A 13,514-nucleotide genomic window follows, 5' to 3' on the forward strand; every position below is an offset into this window, starting at 1 on the left:
AGGTGGCGAAACAGTGTTATCGTTTCGGGTCAGCTCCCTGATGAACTGTGAATCGTTAAGCAAGCAAACCTGGTGGATATTAGGAGCCTGCGGCAGCCCATCCGGGGTGTTGACGTCACGGTTCCGGGCTCTGTCCAACACGGCCATCTTTTTGTGACGTACAGTTGGCCATGATAATGTGACGTGCTGTCGACCATGATTCAATGACGTCTGTGGCCCTTAACTCGCCATTTGTCCTTTGATGCCCTTTCGGTGCCTGCGTGCAATATTGGGTTGCCCTTTACACATCTCCCCTGTGTGTTTTCCGGACCGTTTGATCGCGGACTGTACACTAGGTTTATTTGATCAGAGTATGTTGCTGGGTCAGAGACTCTTTTTACACAATGAACAGATGTCACAAGTTAGTGATTGTGTTCTTTAAAACAAGCCACAAGCACAGAGTTCCCCCAATGTCGATTCGCCTTCCGAGTGTCGCTTTATTCTCTGTCACTGCACCTGGAAACTCTGAATATTAGAGACCTTCAAACCAATCATTACTTAATTGAAACATAAACTTACAAGCAAACCACAGAAGAGGGCGGTGCATGAATCATTTGTTTAAATTACAGAGAGAGTTTATTATTTATGTATATTGTGTGTATCTGCCTGTATATTGAAAATGGCCCTGGACTGTCTCATGTTATAACCTAACATTCAGTTGCTGGACTGCGGGAGTGCTGCAGGTTCTGAGGCGCCGTCCTTCGATCAGAGGTTTAACCGAGGTCTCCAGCCCGTTCAGGGAGATGTTAAAGTATCCCCGGCACTATTGGAATAGGAGCGGGGATCCTCCCGGTGTCCTGGGCCCACATACTACCCTCAATAAACACCACCCAATAAAAACACATGAGCCGACCGCCCACCTTATTAATGTGGGGCAAAGGCGGGCGGCAGTGACTGCCGACAGAACAACTCCCCCGTGTACAATGTGGGAGGGGCTTTCACAGCGGGCTCAGAGACCAATGAATCGCCAGAAAACTGCAGGTTCCTTATTTAAACCTGTCGCTTATTCACACAACACACAGCCAGAGATCCGGGAACCGTGCGGCCCATCAGTGATCTCCGGGACACCGCACTGTGGAAATCAACTGGACCCCTTAAAGTATTTCAGTCTAAGGCTGAGGTACAGTCTCCCAGGACCGTCCAGGGCTGACGTACGGTCTCCCAGAACAGTCCAGGTCTGAGGTACAGTCTCCCAGAACAGTCGCGGTCTGAGGTACAGTCTCCCAGAACAGTACAGGGCTGAGGTACAGTCTCACAGAACAGCCCAGAGCTGAGGTACAGTCTCCCAGAACAGTCGCGGTCTGAGGTACAGTCTCCCAGAACAGTACAGGGCTGAGGTACAGTCTCACAGAACAGCCCAGAGCTGAGGTACAGTCTCCCAGAACAGTCTAGGGCTGCAGTCTCCAGCTTCCCGTCATATAAACCATCAGCTCCAGGCAGCAGAACGATGGGAATCGTCCTTGTTTTCAGCCTGTGTGTCTGTTTACCCCGTGAGTACCGATCAAACAAATCAAATTGTGTGGATTTAATATAAAGCTGCCCGGGTCCATCCGAATTGCAGACACTGTCTGGGTTTTAGCAGCGTTGTGTGGTTCGGCTCTGATGGTCTTTTAAACTCTCTCTGTTTAATTTCCAGGCTCTTTCAGTCAGTCAGTGGTACAGACACCGCCAGCGGTGACCAGGGAGGAGTGTCAGTCTCTTACCATCAACTGCGTTTTCTATGGTGGTTTTTACGCTCGTCCTTTAACGAGTGGGGATTTCTTCAGACAAACCCAAACCGGAACAGAGCGGGAGCCGATCTCGAGTGAAGAGCGATTTGTTGTGACGACGAATAAGGCAGAAAAGACATTTTCGTTGGAAATTCGGGATGTGCGAGTTGAAGACAGCGCCACCTATTACTGTAAAGCTCAGTACCAGTACCGTAACCACACAGTGATGGGCCTCGGCTTCCCGCGATACAAAAACTCTCGCTGCAGATTGTGACAGAAACAAGTGAAGAAGCGGAGTCAATCTGCCGTTAAACCCACAGTTCTGCCTCGCACCATCTGCCCCACAGTCTGGTTTATAATCAAATTGGATTATTGCAGTTAGCGTCTTGAGTTTTGTAAATGCTGAGTGTGTGCGGGCGGTGACGTCTTTCCCGGGATTGGTGTCAATGAATGGCGATTGGGAATGACTGAAGCCAGTTACAAGTCCCGAACAGCAGATGGGATCCTGTTCTAACAGCTGGAACCGGGAACCGTGGTCCCCGACGTGTAACTAATGTCCCCCCATCTCACCGAGTCCCGCGGGATTTGATGCTGACTTGAAACGCTGTGTTTACTGGAACGTCACAGTGGATGAGACCTGAGCAAATACCTGTGTACTATTAAAATACAAATCCCCCGGGCCCGGAACCTGAATTGTAGTTTTGATGTTATTATCGCTGCAATCTGGTTTAATTCCATTGTAATTTCCTGCTCTCTGTTATCTTTATTTGACATTTGCTCCTTTTCTATGAAGCGCCCATCTCCGGCCCGTGTTCCTCGGCCATTTTACTGAGAGCTCAGAGTCTCACAAAGAACAGTTTGAACCGACGAGGACTGTGGAACACGGACTATTGTTTATTGATCCCCGGAATAATTGGGCAGCGCCGACTGTCTGGTGATGTGTGTCCGGTAGATTGAGGTGTCGGTGGTTCTTGTACCGGGGTGACTGAGAGCGGTGTCACTGTGGTGGATTATAAATATGATACTGTGGATGGATCCGGGACGGTGGTGATTATCACAGCCGGTAAGTGACTCCAAAGCCCGCCGTGTTAGACTGTCCCGGTTAATATTTATCGTCAGTTTATTATTAAGATCAGTATCAGCTCAAACCCCTTCAAAATCAAACAGAGCGGTTTGCTAATAGGGGTGGTTCACTGCAGTTTTTGATTGGGAAGCGGAATATAAACCGGGGTCGAGTCCGGGTGTGAGTCCGGAGAGAGGAGGTGTGAGCCCCCACGGAGCAGGCAGTCTGCGGAGTTTAATCCCATCTGGACCATCATTGGTTTAACGGGGACCTCGGGGATCCCATGAGCATCCCGGAATCTCTCTCACTCTGATTCCCAGTTGGTTTAAATGACCGCAGATTGTCGACACTCCGGCCTCCATTCTCCGTGTTAACTGTGACTGAGGGACCTCTCTCCTTCCCTGTGAGCAGGGCAGAGGTTCACAGAGCTCCCTCCTGGGTAGGAGATTGCAGCCCAAGCCGGGCAGTGTGAATCAGGTACCGGGAGAATGAACTCAACAATGGAGCGGCCCGTTTGATTCCTGCAGCGACCCATCCGACACCTGCAGCGGCCCATCCGATACCTGCAGCGGCCCATCCGATACCTGCAGCGACCCATCCGCTCCCTGCAGCGGCCTGTCCGATATCTGCAGCGGCCCGTCCGATACCTGTAGCGGCCCGTCCGATATTTGCAGCGACCCGTCTGATAACTGCAGCGGCAGAAAAACTAGAGCCCAACAGGGTGGGGCTTCTGATACAGGAGATCCGCCTATAGGTCTAGATGGCATTTCATTATTGGACACTCAGTGACTGAAATTAGTGGTATTGTACCTGACATTTATTCCAGTTGCTTTTATATAAGCAATCATTTGCCTCCATGTCTCTCATCTAATCGAAATGTAAAAATTCTGAACTACAGATACTTTTCTATATTATTTATATTGTTATATATTTTCTAATCAATCCAATAGGTAATTCCAGAAGAAGCTCTTTACCCAGAGAGTGGTCAGAATGTGAAACTCGCTGCCACAGGGAGCAGTTGAGCCGAATAACATCGATACATTTAAGGGGAATCTAGATAAGTAGGTGAAGGAGAAAGGGATAGAAGGATATATTGATGGGGTGAGATGGAGTAGGGGTGGGAGGAGGCTCGTGTGGAGCAGTAACACCGGCATGGGCCGATTGGCCCAATCGCCTGTTTCTGTGCTCTACATTCTGGGTAATTCTCGGTAATATTTAATGTTCATGTTTGAGAGATCGGATTGCAGTAGTTTATGTGTATCCCTGGTTACTGTTAACTAAGCAACACTGGGCAGTGAGCGAGTGAGGGCGAGGTACTAATGTTCTTATAAAGGAGAACAGCAACACCCGAGTGAACAAGTACTGACTGGAGGGAAGCCCATTTAGAACCAGCAAGAAATCATTCACCGAAAGGGAGAGAAATATCGGACTTCAACGGCCGGGCGGGGGTATGGAGATACCGGTCTCTGGGCCGTTCAAAGCACAATCCAACACCGGGGCAGTGAGATTTACTGGAGGGATGGGCTGCGATTGGGCTCCGGCCCGTTTCTCAGCTTCGGATTTCTTACACTCCTGAGAAAATACATCAGTAACAATCTACACATTGCTGGAAAGATTGAACAAGTGGGGAATATTTTCTCTGGAAAAGAGAAGAAAACGAGGAGACCTGAAGGAGGTGATTAAATTGATGAAGGGGTTCAATAAGGTGCACGGGGGGAAACTGTTTCCATTGTGGGTGAGTCCAGAAAAAGGGGCCAGAATGTGGAACTCGCTGCAACAGGGAGCAGTTGGAGCAAATAGCTTTGAAGCATTTAAGGGGACGCTTGAAAAATACAGGAGGGAGAAAGGAATCGAGGGACTCAGGGGATAGGGTGGGAAGAGGAAATTACAGAGGGAGGAGGCTCGTGTGGAGTATAAACACCGACACAGACAAGTTTGGGCCGAATGGCCTGTTCCTGTTCTGCAGATTCTGTATAATGTAAAATCAGAGAAAACTCCGCCAGGAGAACACGAGAGAGAATCAGCCAATGGGCTGGAGGAATTGAAGTTGTCAGAGAGCCGGAAGAGCCAGTTCCCAGTGAGTAACAGTAAAACCACTGCGGAAACTGCACAGACTGAACCCAATCGACAACCGAGAGACTTTGGGACAAGTTCTCAGGCTGGCAAAAAACCACAAACAGCACAAAGTGAGTGACCCAGATGTAGAAATAAAATGAAACTAACTGTCTAACTGTAAATAATCCAAATTTAAGTGAAATGGAACAAATGAGCCCCAGTGATGGAAGAAAAGAGACAAATAGAGCGAAAGGCAGACAGGAGCTCCCGGGAACTGTTAAACTGCAGGAATAGATTGACCTTTGACCCACAGATTTCCAGTGTCAGTTTGGCTCAATCGATGCTGCTTTCTGTTGGATCTTGCTGTGCGCAGTGACATAACACAGCCGGGGTACACTTCGTCAAACATCATTGGAATGTGCTTGTCTCGGTGAGGAGGAGAATGGACTATTATTTTTTTCGGGCTTGTCTTTCACCAAGAAAAATAAAAACGGAAATTCAATAGAAATCAGAGAATCATACAGCAGAGAAGGAGGTCATTCGGCCCACCTTGCCTGTGGGGCTCTTTGATGAAGGATCTATTCAATTAGTCCCACTCCCCCCGCTCTTTCCCCATAGCCCTGATAAATGTTCCTTTTCCAGTAATGATCCAATTTCCTGTTGAAAGTTACAATTGACTCTGCTCCCACCACCCTTTCAGGCAGTGCATTCCAGATCATAACAACTCGTAGCGTAAATACATTCTCCTCATCGCCCCCTCGCCCCACCTGCTCCGGTTCCTTTGCGAAGGACAGTGAATAAAGTTGGAACAGGCTTCAAATGAAGAATAGCATTAGCGCGAGATGCAGAACTATTCCTGTGATTGACAAGTGTTCCCGGATAAACAACAGCCAAATAAATAACAATATCCCATTATAATCCCGCAGATTCCAGTTCCCCGGTGTCTCAGGGTCCGTCTCTACAAACCTCTACTGCCGGTGACACCGTTACTTTAACCTGCGAATATTCAGGGTTCTGTCAGTACACAGTACACTGGTACCGTCAGTCCCCAGGGCAGGCACCGAAATACCTGCTTCAGAGACACACTTCAGGAGAGGGGAATAAAGAATACGCTGCCGGGGGCCGAATTTCTGCTTCTGTCGATGGTGCGCAGAAAATCAGCCGGTTAAACATCGCGAAACTGCAACTGAGTGACTCCGCTGTGTATTACTGTGCACTGAGTCCACGCACAGCACAGTGATACAGAGCACGGAGAGAGCCGTACAAAAACCAGAACATGGTGGCGATTAAAGACACACAGTGATACAGATCACAGAGAGAGCCGTACAAAAACCTGACCATGGTGGGGATGACAGTCAAACAGTGATACAGAGCATATGTGGCTGTAATCCCCACCAGAGTTCATAAACCTGAACATGGTGGGGATTACAGACACACAGTGATACAGAGCACGGGGAGAGTTCATAAACCTGAACATGGTGGGGATTACAGACACACAGTGATACAGAGCACGGGGAGAGTTCACAAACCTGAACATGGTGGGGATTACAGACACACAGTGATACAGAGCACGGAGAGAGTTCACAAACCTGAACATAATGTGGATGACAGACATAGTGATATAGAGCGCGGGGAGAGGTCAAAACCCTGAAGTTAGTGGGGATTCCAGGCACAGAATGATACAGGGCGTGGAGAGAGAGTAAACATTTTCTTCTTTGATGCATTCTGGACGAATCTTAGAGTTTTACCCTGTAGAAATAAGTGATTAAGCCCATCAAGTCTACACTTTTCTTTTTGCTCCTCACATCCTTTAATGTCCCCTTCTTTCGAGTCTTCTCCAATTCCACAGTTAAAATATTTTATGCATTTATTCCACATTGTCACTTCCTTCTGTGTAAATAATTGTTTTTCTCAGCTTAAACATTTATACTTTGCAGTGCAATATTTCACCCTAGGGGTTATATTTATTGTCCGCCTGTTTGCACAGGGACCAGCAGAGTTTCATCTTTCCTTTTCTTTGGTTCAATCCGTCTTTCAACGCTTGGGTTGATGAGCGGTCACTACCTCGTGGGATTTCCCGGATTCGGTGTCCAATCTGTTCAGAGATTCTCGCCGCTCAGCAGGACACCCGCAGCTTGTCCGGACCAACAACCCGGCCATTCCCGGCTGAAGGATTTTGGGTTTGGATTCACTGAGTTAATGATTCGGCCGTGGAGGGCTGCGGCTTTCACAACTCACAGCGCCAGTGAAAAGGCCCATTGTGACATGGGACGCGCTGCACTCAGGGAGAACTGTCCGCACATTTGCACCTCAGAAAACATTTTAATGACAACTTTTTTATTCTCTCCTGTGCCAGAATTTCACTTTCATTGATTAAGATCGAGCAGTTATTTTGATGGAAACTGAAGTAAATTTGCTTTCAATCGCAGCGCTTATCCTTCACACAAACATGGCCGACTGTACCTCACAAAACATGGACACTGCCGGTTTGCCCTGCGGTTGATGACGCCAAACTCCCTCAGCATGTCACAGCAACGTTATTGGCGGTTTCCCCCATTGATTCAGGGTTAGGAGATCACGGGGCGTCTCCAGACTCCGCTCAGCACTAAAGCGCCCCAGTTTGTGGCCCATGTGACCTCTGACTCTGTCCTGTGAACCCGAGGCGGGGGCGGCGGCAGCAAGCGGCCTCTTAAAGGGACCCTGCACTCCATTAGAATCACCGAGCCCCGACTCAGTGAGAGCCTGTGAACAGAGAAGAGAGACGAGGGTGACATTAGAGGGGATGGCGGCCCCGGCTAGGAGGAGGGTTGAGAGATTGTGGCAGAGACGGAGTATAAGCACCAACTCCATACATTCCCAATCTCCCTGCAGACGGTCCGTTAATTCTGCCCTCTCTTAACCCGATGTCATATTCAACTATAGGAGACCTTAGGCCTGAATTCACGGAGTTTTGAGGAAGAGCAGAACCGCATTAGGAGGAAAGTGCCAGAAGATACTCGGGCCTGGCCAGAAACCCCTGGAGATCTTCACGTGGCACGGAGTCACCGAACTCATCTGATGAGACTGTGAAGGACGTGGAGCGAAAGTTCAAGGTAACAGGGAGAAGAGATCTGAAGGTCACTGCTGATCCCTGGGGTGATGTTCATTGAGTTCAGGTCGATGTTATGAGAGGGGATGGAGAAGAGCAGGGAGAAAGGATCCCTGGGGTGATGATCAGTGAGTTCAGGGAGAAGGTATGAGAGGAAATGGAGGAGAGCAGGGAGAGATGTCGTCAGGGAAACAGGAGACAGAGGGCCAGTGTTAATGGGTGTAGATGAGATTGGAGAAGGCTTGGAAGTGGTTACACCAGTGCTGGGCCGACGATTCTCCTTGGTCTGTGTGGACCATTTGAACTCGGGTCTCCTTTAAAGGGGCGATTCCAAAACAAAAACACATTCCACGCCTGGCCACCCGAGACAAGGGCTCCACTCGCACACTTGGCCTGAACAAAACTAAAATTATATTCCATTAGAATTTGATTTTATCACAACCTTTATCTAGTTGTGCCCACTGGACGCAGAAGGCTCTAAATGTGTCTGTGGACAACGCGTGATCCCTCATCCCCTCTCCCTCAAATACTGTCTAAAAGCTGGAGAACGTGTGTATATAACAGAATAGGAGGAGAGAGGCTGTGTGTTAGATAGGCCCCAGGCTCTGGGAATCATCCCCAGGGTTTCTGCTCCCTGGTGCGTCTGTGTCAGATATCTAAGCCGTGATGTGCCTGCCCTGGGAGTGTTTGATGGGAACATGTAGAGGGAGCTTTACTCTGTATCTAACCTGGGCTGTACTTGCCCTGGGAGTGTTTGATGGGGCAGTGTAGAGGGAGCTTTACTCTGTATCTAACCCGTGCTGTACCTGCCTTGGGAGTGTTTGATGGGAGAGTGCAGAGGGAGCTTTACTCGATATCTAACCTGTGCTGTACCTGCCCTGGGAGTGTTTAGTAGGACAGTGTATGGGAGCTTTACTCTGTATCTAACCGGTACTGTACCTGTCCTGTGGGTGTTTGATGGGACAGTGTAGAGGGAGCTTTACTCGATATCTAACCTGTGCTGTACCTGCCCTTGGAGTGTTTAGTGGGACAGTGTATGGGAGCTTTACTCTGTATCTAACCAGTGCTGTACATGCCCTGGGAGTGTTTGATGGAACAGTGTAGAGGGCGCTTTACTCTGTATCTAACCTGTGCTGTACCTGCCCCGGGAGTGTTTGGTGGGACAGTGTATGGGAGCTTTATAATGTATATAACCTATCTATTCTCGACTACTGGGGAGAAGGCACCACGGTGACGGTGACAACAGGTAAGAACCATTTGCTCTTTCAGTAACTGCTGTATTTGTGTCTTTATTTTATATTTCTGTTTATTTCAGTAATTCATTCATTCACTGAAACTTGTGTTCGCTGGATTCCGTATTGAGATTTTTTGCTCTTTTTCATTTGATCCTGCCTCAAAGGGTTCATTAAATTAAACTGCCACTTCAGAAAAATATATTGTTGCGGGATTGAGTCCCTGATTGATGTGATTTGGTGTTTATCTGCTGAGGAGACTTTGTGACTGGATTACTTTAAATACCTAAGTGTTGTTAAACTGTTTGGCGTTTCTACAATGTTTAATCTCGGTGACATCTAATGGTTGCAGATTTTCTGATGAAATGTAAACATTTATGTGACTAAATGTGTTTGAAATAAGAATGTAGGCAGAAAACAGAATACTTTAACGGTCAAAAATAATTTAATGATATTTTGACATATTTCTATTTCTGATATTTACATCGTCAGCTATTACTGTAATATTCACCAACGGTCATATTCAATACGTGAAATGTTACTGTAATTTATAACTAACTAATTAACAAATTTGTTGCCTGAATCAGTTTTAACTTAATATAAATTAAATGAATTTAATGTCGTAATATCACCCAATATTACAACAATATGCTATATCAATATTAACTGATTAAACATGATCCGTCTACTCACAATTCTGCTGTCATTATTTTCTTTTTATGTTTATTTCAAGAATTAATTCCTTCAGTGATAAATGGGTTAGCTGGATTCTGCACTGAGATTTTTATGCAATATTACATTTGGTTCTGCTGAAAGGGTTTCTAGAATTATGATGCTTCTCCAGAAAACGTTCTGTTGCATGATTCAGTGATGTGATTTACTGTTTATCTGCTGAGGAGAGTGTGTGCCTGGGTTACTTTGAATAACTAAAGTTTGTGAAACTGTTTGGCGTTGCTGCAATGTTGAATCTCTGTGACATCGAACTGCTGCAGGTTTTCTTATCTGTTTAAAACTGTTTGAAAGATGATGGTTGGCAGACAACAAGTAGGTTTTATAAATCAAAAATCGTTTAAAAATAATTTAATGCATCTTTATATTGAAGTGAGAATTGCAGATTCAACTATTAATCTATGGTTTACGGTGCTGACATTTAATAGGTGAAATGCTACTGTAATTACGAATTATATAATTAACAGTTTGCAGGTTGAAGAGGAGTTAAATTAATATAACTCAAACGAATATAATGTGGTAATATTGCCAGTGTCATTCAATAAGCTATGGCATTAATATTAATCTATTAAACATTATTCGCCTTCCACAATTCTGCTCTAAACTGATCACAATTAACCTGAGCGGAAAATTTTAGAGGCTGGAGACAATTTCTAATTACGTCTGAAATTATTTTAGTAACAGCAGACTGAATTCCACCACCGTGTTCAGTTTAATGACGATTTGAAATTAATTGTTATCTCCTTGTTTCACGCAGATGAATGGCGGATTGTATTCAATTATGCATTAAATGCGAGTTGCAAATAGGAGTTTGTAAATGTAATACATCTACCAGGTTAGTAAATTCTTACTGTGCAGCGGAAACCATGTTATTCCTTCAATATTATTTGTTGTTTGATAGCGAGACAATTATCACTAAACTAATCTTAAACAGTTTGTAGGCTGAGAAGTATCTGGCAGTCAAGGAATTGTTCATATAATTCTATTTAAATTCAAGGAAGGAGCAGATTGCGTAAGGCTGGAGACACACATTGACAGTCAAGCAGATTAATTTAATTACAAAAGGTTAATATTGGTTTTGAATTTAACAATAACATCCTGTCTCCTGTAGCTGTGCTGTTTACGGGATAGAATTATAGAGAGTGAACAGATTACATCTGAGAGTTAGGTTTAATTCTCATTAATAATAAATTGATCAACAAAATCTCGCCTCCATTTGCTCATTAAATTTCAGTGACGCAGATGTTCTGAATGATTTGTTCTCTGCCAGTTTTACACTGATCATTCTGGAACTGATTTTCAATAATAGCAGAATATATTTAATAATGAATTTACGGGCTTTGTGTGAATTACTGGCGTAAAATATAAAAAGATTGTCTATGTTATTAAATAGCGGAGGCTCTGTTACTGACTGCAATCTGGCTGGTTGTCTTTGAATTCATAAATTATTTTTTATAGTTAAGATTGAGGACAATGTTTAAACTCGAGAGCCCTGCTTTAGTCAACACACGGTGTTACAGTTCATCGGTAGTTAGTGAGATGTGACCATGACCAGATGTGAACTATTTAAAATAGTTCACTCTGAATCCATCATATGAGATCCACTCTGAGAAAAGATGGCGATTATAGAGTTCAGAAACATGCATAGTCTACAAGTGTGCAAATAGAGAGCGGGAATGTATTAGAAGTTCGTGAGCATTTTAAATTATTCAAATGTAATTTGATTTAAGTAAAAATAATATATTTGTCTGAATGTAATATGATTCTTAATATTTTAATATTGATAAATGCCATGTTAATTTAATTGAAGCCCTAAAAATTCACAGGTTACCAGTTAGAAACAGGATTACAATTAATTTTACCTAATTTTATTATAATCCGGTGTAACATCAGCTAACATCAATATTAACTTAGAGTATATTATCAGTGCCAATTTATTAAATATAGATGACCTCCCAGAATTGCGTTGTATACTGGACAGGATTACAGTTACTACAACATCTCAAGCATTGGAGAGAATTTTAAATTATGTCTAAAATTAATTTAGAAACAATACATGTCTTACTCAGCTGTGCTCAGCTCGAGAAGGTGTCGCCGCAGATTTTACCTCGACGACTTTACAGGTTATATTTACTTACAAAATTATACTAAATCAGTGGGTATTCGGTTTTCAGTGTAAATGTCTCCTGGTTTGTTAAATTCTTGCTCTGTCACGGAGTCACTGTTATATGCAGCAAATTACACTGGAATGTGAATAATTTCAGTAAACTTGTTATCAGGTTATCTAAACATTACTCGGTGTATAAGATTGCAGACAGTTGGCGGGGGCGTGGGAGAAAAATGGTTGGAAGTCGAAGAGACTTTTTCAAGTTAATATTAGTTTAATTTCAAAAAACGTGCAGACATGAGGTGCTGGTTTGAGCAGGTCTATCTGCTCTGAGCACGATTGTTGCACCGTTTGTGTCTGTTCTGTTTCTGTGTGAGAATCAGGAGTCCTCCTGACTGGTTGCAAACCTGCTGGTTTGTTCTTTTGTGTTTCATGGAGTACAACTCGACTCAGTTATTTCAGAAGCTTGTATCTGTGAGAAATGCGATAGTTTGACTTTAAGTTTGAGGAGGCGTCTCAGAACTGGGAGCAGTAACCCAGTATGTAACATTAAGAATTAGCCTTTCAGAAACATTTCTGGCAGACTGTAGAAGTGGCTTTAATCAGTTTCTAACCCGTGCCGTACCTTCCCTGGGAGTGTTTGATGGGCAAGTGTAGAGGGAGCTTTAATCTGTATCTAACCCGTGCTGTACCGGCCCTGGGAGTGTTTGATGGGACAGTGTAGAGGGAGCTTTACTCTGTATGTAACCCGTGCTGTACCTGCCCTGGGAGTGTTTGATGGGGCAGTGTAGAGGGAGCTTTATTCTGTATCTAACCCGTGCCGTACCTGCCCTGAGTGTGCTTGATGCGACAGTGTAGATGGAGCTTTACTCTGTATCTAACCCGTGCGGTACCTGCCCTGGGTGTGTTTGATGGGTCAGTGTAGAGGGAGCTTTACTCTGTATCTAACCCGTGCTGTACCTGCCCTGGGAGTGTTTCATGGGACAGTGTAGAGCGAGCTTTACTCTGTATCTAACCCGTGCTGTACCTGCCCTGGGATTGTTTGATGGGACAGTGTAGAGGGAGCTTTACTCTGTACCTAACCCGTGTTGTAGCTGCCCTGGGAGCGTTTGATGGGAGAGTGTAGACGTAGCTTCACACTGTATCTAACCCGTGCTGTACCTGTCCTGGGACTTTTTGATGGGACAGTGTAGTGGGAGCTCTACTCTGTATCTAACCCGTGCTGCACCTGCCCTGGGAGTGTTTGATGGGACAGTGTAGAGGAAGCTTTACCCTGTATCTAACCCGTGCTGTACCTGCCCTGGTAGTGTTTTATGGGGCAGTGAGCACGGAGAACTTAACCAGTGCTGTACTTTACCGAGACTGTTTGACAGTGCCGTGTAGACTTGGCTTTGCTCAGAATCAATCCCTTGCTATACCTGGCCACACAGCATGGTAGGTCATTGCAGAGGGAGCTTTATCCTATGCTTTCTGTACAGTAACCGAGCTGAGA

At 45.1% G+C, this 13,514-nt stretch overlaps 1 protein-coding gene across 1 annotated transcript; it reads left to right on the forward strand.

Moving 5' to 3' along the window:
• The first annotated feature begins 1,486 nt into the window (after nucleotides 1–1,486).
• Nucleotides 1,487–12,557, forward strand: LOC147118431 (uncharacterized). Its single transcript, XM_085983912.1, has 6 exons — nucleotides 1,487–1,529; nucleotides 1,676–1,955; nucleotides 2,156–2,158; nucleotides 2,741–2,811; nucleotides 5,793–6,079; nucleotides 12,534–12,557. Exons 1-6 carry the CDS (start codon nucleotides 1,487–1,489, stop codon nucleotides 12,555–12,557), a joined length of 708 nt encoding a protein of 235 aa, XP_085840038.1.
• Nucleotides 12,558–13,514: the final 957 nt, after the last annotated feature.

This window comes from Somniosus microcephalus, chromosome 4 (genome assembly GCF_052327205.1).
Source record: "Somniosus microcephalus isolate GS21.2 chromosome 4, FLI_Smic_1.0, whole genome shotgun sequence".
In the NCBI taxonomy this organism is placed as follows: Eukaryota; Metazoa; Chordata; class Chondrichthyes; order Squaliformes; family Somniosidae; genus Somniosus; species Somniosus microcephalus.